This window comes from Gavialis gangeticus, unplaced genomic scaffold, assembly GCF_001723915.1.
Source record: "Gavialis gangeticus isolate Ggan-Ray unplaced genomic scaffold, GavGan_comp1, whole genome shotgun sequence".
NCBI classification, from domain to species: domain Eukaryota; kingdom Metazoa; phylum Chordata; order Crocodylia; family Gavialidae; genus Gavialis; species Gavialis gangeticus.
The window spans coordinates 52,034,674-52,042,681 of record NW_017728996.1 but is presented as its reverse complement, the minus strand read 5'-3'; the positions used below and the strand labels follow the sequence as shown (position 1 = coordinate 52,042,681).

General features: G+C 41.2%; 1 protein-coding gene across 2 annotated transcripts in view; it reads left to right on the top strand.

Annotated features, from left to right (window-relative positions):
- Positions 1–7,438, top strand: part of SENP8 (SUMO/sentrin peptidase family member, NEDD8 specific) — a 15,349-nt gene extending 7,911 nt beyond the window's left edge. For both annotated transcript variants that reach the window (XM_019504514.1, XM_019504513.1), the window contains exon 2: positions 4,922–7,438. In XM_019504514.1, the coding sequence (XP_019360059.1) occupies positions 4,965–5,603 (639 nt within the window). In that variant the 5' untranslated portion in view covers positions 4,922–4,964 and the 3' untranslated portion in view covers positions 5,604–7,438. The remainder of the gene's footprint in view (positions 1–4,921) is intronic.
- Positions 7,439–8,008: the final 570 nt, after the last annotated feature.

The following is an 8,008-nucleotide window of genomic DNA, read 5'->3' as shown; positions in this document are numbered from 1 at the left end:
GTTTTTGGTTTTCCCTAATTCCTATTTAAACTTCTTCTTCTCTTCCCGTCCCCCCCCCCCCCCCCCCCCCCCAAACCACCACTTTATATTCTTACCTTCACCTAGGAAAGCAGGTAAATGTCTTATTTCAAAGCCGTTGTTGCTTTGTCCAGCAGCAAGGCAGAGGAGTATATGTTGCTTTCGTAAGTTTAAAAAGCTACTTTAAACAAAAACAAAACAAAAATCAGTGAGTATGGTTCTGTTTATGATAGAATAAGCATTCTAGTCCTTGGTCGGTATTTTTTTCAGATTTAATAAGGATGTGCTTGCAGTTGTCTCCAGAGAGTAGGTCTGATATGCATTTGAAGTGGACTCTGAGAATCTTTTAAACACCAGGGAATTAACTGATTTAATTGTGTGACTTGGACTTGAAAGACCTCTGAACTTTAGATACAAAACCATATCCAAACATGACAGCAAGTTCATCTTTAGTTTGAATTGGAAGGCTTAGTTAGAAAGAGAAATCTGAGATTGTGTACACTTTCCAACTGGTTCTACTAATCTTTTTTTTGTGCAGTATGTACCACTTGGACTGGATGGTTTGGGAGCAATATGAATCTGTGAGGTGTTCTTTAAGCTGTGTAATATCTGGTGAGTCACTATGCAGAACTTACAAGCAGTTTCACAAATACCAGATGGCAATAACATTAAAAGTAGTAGCTAGTAGCAATTAGGTGGTGGTTACTCTAAATCAGGAAGAAAGAATGCTTGTGGGAAGCTACCACATGGCTTACAAAAAAAAAAAAAGCCTCAAACCAAGTTTCTTTTCTGTAGGGTGAAAAATTTACAGAGCACAGGATGCAAGTTTTGTGATGCAACTGTTAATGCTTGCAAGGCATGTTTGGCAGTTTTACTGTCTCTGGGAAAAAGTGAAGCAGAAACAGAGTAGTGAGGAAGAACTTTCTCACCAGGAACTCTTCAAATTCAAGACTGGCCACTTCTGGATTGCCTTGATAGATCCTTAAGACTTTAGTGCTCAGTTATCTTATAAAGTCTGTATAAAGTCTTGGAGACTTAATAAGTTGGCCATGTTTCCTCTGTTTTTGCCCTTTTAAAAACAGAAGGTTGTTGCCATGTATCGATTTTCATAGACATTAGGGCTAGAAGGGACCTCATAAGATCATCAGGTCCAGCCCCCACCTAAGGGGCAGGAAGTCAACTAGGGTCAAAGAATCCCAGCAAGATAAAACATCCAAGTGTTTCTTGAAAGTGTCCAAAGTAGGTGCTTGCTCCCACCTTGGGAGCTTGGACAGTAAAGAAAATTTTCTTTATGTCCAGCCTGAAATGGTCTTCCAGGAGTTTGTGACTGTTGGACCTTGTCTTCCCTTGGGGTGTTCTGGTGAACAATCATTCCCCCAGATCCTGATGCACACCCCTAATGTACTTATAGGCTGCCACCAAGTCACTGCTGAGCCTATGCTTTTGGAGGCTGAAGAGTCCCATGGCTCACAGTCTCTTTTCATAAGGCCTGCTCTCTTGCCCTCTGATCATGCATGTGGCTCTCCTCTGGACTCTTTCAAGCTTCTCCACATCCTTTCTGAATTGTAGAACCCAGAATTTTTTAAATTTGAAAATAATTTAGACATGTGTTCGTTGGCAGAATGTCAAGTGTGCCCATATACTATTGTACAGGCAGTCCTTGGACTTACGACACAATTAGTTCCTTAAAACTGAATCTTAAGTCAAAAGGTTGCAACTGGGAACCAATTTTCTCATAAGAAACAATGTTATAAATGGTTCCTGAACCAAGGCCCAATACCCTATTTTCACCAAAAATACCCCAGAATTTTGTACCTGATCGATTATAGATGAGTAATATAGCTACATTAATGTATTTATATTGTTAATAGCAATCATATTGATTTGGAAGGACGTCTTTGAGGTGACTTTGCTGGACTTTTTGAAAGTCTCTTGGTTGGACTTTTTGAAGGGTTCTTGGATGGAGTATTCTCAGGAGTTTTGGCTGCAGGTTTTTCTGGAGTCTTGTCTGCTTTCTTAAAGAAAGTGTCCAAGGAAATTTGGACAGATGTTCTCCAGGGAGATGAATGATGCAGCAAACTTGTTCGCTGGCGTGGCATCGCATCGGATCAAGCATTGTAAAGTCGAAACTGACATCATAAAGTTGAAACAGGGTGTCAATTTATAAACGTTGTAAGTGCAAAACATTGTAAGTCGAGGGCTGCCTGTATATATCTCAGTATACATAATAATGGATGCTCCCCTTCCCTCTAAATGATATTATTTAGCTTGTGCTGGAACAGCCTGTGCACCTGTATAGCTATTAGCTTCTGCCAGTTAAGATGGTTACATTGGGCCTTTCTTCTGGAATATTACACATATACCACATTTCCTGTATTTTACAGTTATTCTATTTAACAAGGTGCATGTCAAAGGCTTTTTGCCAAAATTATTTAGGACTCAAATTAATCTTTCAATTTATACATACCTGGACTAGGAAAGGCTTTTTTTCTTCTTCACTCGCATTGCAATGATGAAAGCCCAAATCCATTCCTTTCCAGTTTGTAAACAAACTAATGCATGTGAGCCCTTTCCTATCATTATAGATTAAGGCTGTCTTGTTTATAATGAGTCACACTGAAGTGGTGTTATCACTAAGCACTTGATCCCAGTATGTTCATATGCAGCATGTAGTTCAGGTTAGGAGAGGGTGGAACAAAAGTGGCTTTAAGTCACACTTACAGTCTCTCTTCTGGGTGGCCATCTAACTGTCAAGTAAGTCCCCAACATCTGAGTGGCCAGTGGATTCCAGGGTGTACTTCAGCCACCAAGGAACATCAGGCAGGAGCATGATGGAAAGAGGGGAGGCAAGGAAGACATTATGTCAATCCAGTACTGTCAAAGGATTCCCTTACGTAGGTGGAAATGTAGTGATTGAATCCCAACCTGGACTTCAGAGGATAACTGCTTCTTTAATGTATTAAAGTAGTATTTCCTTGTGTTTGGTAAGTTTTGTAGTATAAAATCATCCAAATTAAAACTATTTGCTGCTACTTTGCGTTGTCTGGTACCCTGCATTTTACTCAGCTTGTATGCTTGGTTGGTCAGTTTTGCTTGCCAATTTCTTATTTACTAACCTAGTCATTTTCTACCCGTTTCCAAGTTGGGAAAATCCAAGCATGCCCTCCCCTTTGGTATAGTGGAAAAAGTGAGAAGAGGGGTTAATAACCACTTGACACCTGTTAAGCTGTAACTAACCTAGAACAAGAATTCTACATGGTAACTCTGTGCTTCTCTGTTTGGACTTCCAGCATTAGCAGCAAAATCCTAAAAGTGTCCAAACTTTCTTTACTGATTTTATAATGTAACTTTAATATGACCCTTCATTTGGGATCTATTCTGCTTGACAGCGTCCATCTAGGGGACAAAGTTATTTGGGTAAATGTATCTTTTATTAGACCAATGAAATAGTTGGAAAATTGTTCTTTGCAAGCTTTCGGGTACAGACACCCTTCTTCAGGTTTGTACCCAAAAGCTTGCAAAGAACAATCTTCCAACTATTCAGTTGGTCTAATAAGAGATACATTTACCCAAATAACTTTGTCTGCCCATGCCCTGAGGCCAACATGGATACAACCAACACCACCTTCAAATCTCCTATGAAATATGAGCTTTTATTTCTACCTAGGAGGACTTTTACAATCTTTTCTCCTATACCTGAAGAAGGGTGCTTGTGCCCGAAAGCTTGCAAATAATAGACTTTTTTGCAAAAAATCTAGTTGGGACAATAGAAGATATCACCTCTGCCACAAGTTCTGATTCCATCTAGGGGAGGCATTTGAAAGCGTGTGGGTTTTCTAGAAGTTACTGTTTTCTTGCTGCTACAAGGATCAGAGAGGGGAAGGGATGAATGTGTAACTGGAACCATTAAGAAAAAAAATCTCAACTCTTGAAGTAGGCCACTGACTGGCTCAAGCAGCCACTCCTCTTTTTTGCAGCCCCTCTTTTTTTATTATTTAAGGAAAACTAGTTATTAGCATAGCAACTGTCCTTTCTCTCTGAGGATAAGTTATCATGTTCAGATTGGAACTGAAGTAAATGAACATGATAAAAAATATGTTTGATTTAAATAAAAAGAGTTTAGACCATTTGAACTAGGCAAATGTGGGAAAACTGTGTCCTAAAAAGTGCAGTTAGGCAAAGAAGTTGGTTCAGTTGTTTGACATCTTTCTTTGATTGATTTTTTTTTTTTTTCCCTTCACCTCATCTAATGGCTGCCTGGCCAGGTGGGAGACCAGTCTTCTATGGAGCAAACAGTGTCAGAAGAACTATGAGTTGTGCTTCTCTCTATTTTCGTGCCTGTGCCACCTTAATATCTGAATGCTTCACAATCTTTCCTCCATGTAGGTCTCTATAGCAAGGTGGAAAAGAAGAGCAATTCTTATGCTGCAGATGAGCCAAAGAGACTAAATTACTTCCAAGATCATACAGGGTGTTTGTGGCAAAGCAGGATTTAGCTACAGCTGTTAACTGAACTATGGTCAGTAATAGCTATAGCTAAAGCTTTAACCACTGGACCATCTTTCTCCTCCAATGCATTATAGAGAAGACACCAATGCAGCTCTTGGCACTATCCTGCCAATCTAGCAGATCAGAGCTCAGCCCAGCCTTTACCACAAACAAATTCATATGGGGAACATAGCGATAAGCCATCTTTCTTTCCCCTCTTACACTTGCTGTCACTTGACAGACCATTTAAACCTCACGCCTTAAGCCCAGGTTGGTAAAAATCTGTGAGTTTTCTTGTGGTTTGGTGATAGAGAAAGTCTCCAATATTAGAAGTAGCTCTTTTTTTAATAGCATAGAAAGTGAAACCTGTTTGCCTCATCACTGACTTTTTTTTGTACCCCCTGGTTTATTCTAGCTGTTGACATTTCCTGGAGCAGTGTGGACCCTGCCTGTACAGGATGGACCCTGTTGTTTTGAGTTACATGGACAGCTTGCTGAGACGGTCAGATGTTGCATTGCTGGATCCCCCAAGCTGGCTTAACGACCATATCATTGGGTTTGCCTTTGAGTACTTTGCCAGCAGCCAGTTCCAGGACTTCTCTGATCAAGTGTGCTTTATTGGCCCTGAAGTGGCTCAGTTTATCAAGTGCACCACCAGTCAAGAGGAATTAGCCATGTTCCTTGAGCCCCTGGACCTTTCCCACAAAAAGGTGGTATTCCTGGCTATCAATGATAACTCCAGTCAGGCTGCTGGTGGAACCCATTGGAGCTTATTGGGGTACTTCAGGGACAGAAACTGCTTTGCCCACTATGACTCCCATAGTAAGAGCAACTCAGTCCATGCCAAGCAGGTGGCAGGGAAGCTGGAGGCTTTTCTGGGCAAAAGAGGAGGCAAAGCAGCTTTCATAGAGGAGAAGGCCCCGGCCCAGCAGAATAGCTATGACTGTGGGATGTATGTGATCTGTAACACAGAGGCTCTATGTCAGGGATACTTTAGGGGACAGCAAGAGCCAGTGCTGCAGCTGCTCACTCCCTCTTACATCACACAGAAGAGAGCAGAGTGGAAAGCTCTCATTGCCAAACTTGCACAAAAGTGACTTAGATTTAATTGCTCTCACCCCACCAACTGCCCTGCCTGTCCTCCAGCCTCCACCCCTGGTGCCTGAAATGCCCCTGCGCAGAATTTCTCTAAAGAACATCAAATCCTCAACTCCTCCCTTGTTTCCAGCATGGCTACCCCCTGCACTGTACTGGTATAAAAGCCTTGGCCTCTTCAAAAATGCACTGGCCCTTGAGTCTGGCAAATCACTTTGTGTTTAAATGGAACCTTGTTAGCAAAGGCAGTTTGTTATGCTTAAAGTCATTTCTTGCTATATTAAAATAGGTTATAAAAGTTTCTTCCCTCATCCTGGCAAGCAGCCTGCCCTCAACAGTACAATACTAGCTTTCATTAGCCCTTCACTGATCCCAGCAAACACTTTAGTTTGTTCTTAAAATTAAGCCTAGAGGTGTTTGTTTAAGTGTAATTGTGGCTACTACAGGTTATAGGATTTAGTGGACTAGTGGTACGTTTGTGCTTGAAAGCGTAGTATTGGGAAATCTATGATCTGAGGATACAAGTTACACTTACAGAAATCCAGAGGTAAAACTGAAGTCCTTGTAGAAGTCTGTCAGAAAGTAAAGGACAATGATTTTTGGCTTTTACTGCTTTTTGGGATGGGTCAGATTAGCTTGCTCCCCCCACCTGTTTGATTTACCTTAGAAATTCACACTGTGCCTATGTTGGCTGATTCCAAACCACTGAAAAATTAGGAGGGAAGTGATAATATTAAAGGAAGCAAGGCCCTTCTTGTGCATCATAAAAAGAAGAAGTGGTCCTCAATTTTAAGCAATTACCAATATTTCAGAGAGGTTGAGAACAGTGGGAGCTACAGCACCTTGGAGAATCAAGCTTGGTCCTTTATAGACCCAATTTCATGAAACAATTGGTTCTTCCAACATAGGAAAGCTTTTGCTCTCACACTGGATTATATCTGGGATCTGCTCTTCTGGATTCCATGAACAGATGAAGGGGATGTTAGGGGGGAAAGAGCAAAAAGCATCATTGCTTAATTAAAAAAAGAAATAACCAAGGTGTGTCTCTTGCAGGATTCAGTGGAGACAATGGGTCATGATGATGATTTGTAGCATAAATCAGTAGAGCAACACAGATCAACACCAAGTAAGGATCTGACCTTTGAAATTGTTCTAAGTGTCTGGTCAGCTGAATAAAAGGGAAGAGAGGGGAAAAGAATTAGAGATCCAAGTAATACAGCAATCTTTGGGACACTTGCAGGACTGACAGTAGCTCCTGGAGTGAAGGATTTCCCCTGGTTCTCTTTTTTCCCTTTATCATTCAAATATAAAAAAAGGTCAGTTCCACTGATAATACTGGAGATTTCAGGCACGGAGTATCTGATGCAATCGTGTTGCTGAAGTCACTTTAAGCTAGATGCATCGCCCTGCTGTACACAGTAGTCTGCACTGCTTGACTGGCCAGCTGGTGTTGGTTAGAAGCAGTACAGTGGGTTGGCTGCTGTAGGCTAACTTGTCTTTTTTCCTGGTTCCTATTTATTGCCCCTGCTGCTATCAAGGAGTAGCTTGTGTACACACACACACTCTCCTCTTTTTGCCCTGCAGCACTGAAATGTAGATAATCACTTCTAATATCAATTCCAGATTTTCTGTGCAATTAGCAGACAAATGCACCTGTGTCATACAACAGCCGTGTTAGCCCCTGCCCCGACTGCAGAGGTAAAATGCTTTTCCAACTCCAATTGTTATTACAGTGTTTTAGTGGAGGGAGGAGATGAAGGAATAGTTCCACCTGGCTTCCTTTTCTCCCAGTTGGAAAATCCAGACCCAAGAATAAAGCAAAATAATGTCAACTAAACAAGTGAGTTTCTTCTGTTTTGTACAGCTGGGTTTGTTTTGTGGGCTGCATTTTCAAAGTGATCCATTCAGTGGGGTGTGGTGCATCACACACAAGGTTTAAGAGTTACTGCTGCCACCCCTTGTTACTCAGTCCAAAACCAACACTGGTTTCTGTTTATTTGGTAGCTGTCAACTATGAAGTGAGTCACAAGCACAGGTTCTTGTTATTTTTTGGTGTAATCAGGACTAGCAGCACTACATGTCAGGGAAAGCTGGAACTGACCTGAAGCTGTTAATCCTTTCTTTTAAATCTCTTCACAACACTTCTATCAACTAGTAAGTGCAGCAGATTAAGAAGACAGCTCGTAAAGACCCATAACCCAACAGTGGAGAGGCTTGAAAATTAAACAGGAAAAGAGAACATGTAATCAGGCTTTAATTTTGTATTTTCATTATGCTGGTTTTTCTGGGCAAGTGCTGCTTATTAAGAGACAGCTGTACCATGCTCACAAGTGAGGAACTGCAGGTTAAGATCATAGGATCTGTTGATCATAGGATCTATTTGGTGAGCCTATGAAGCATGTACTAT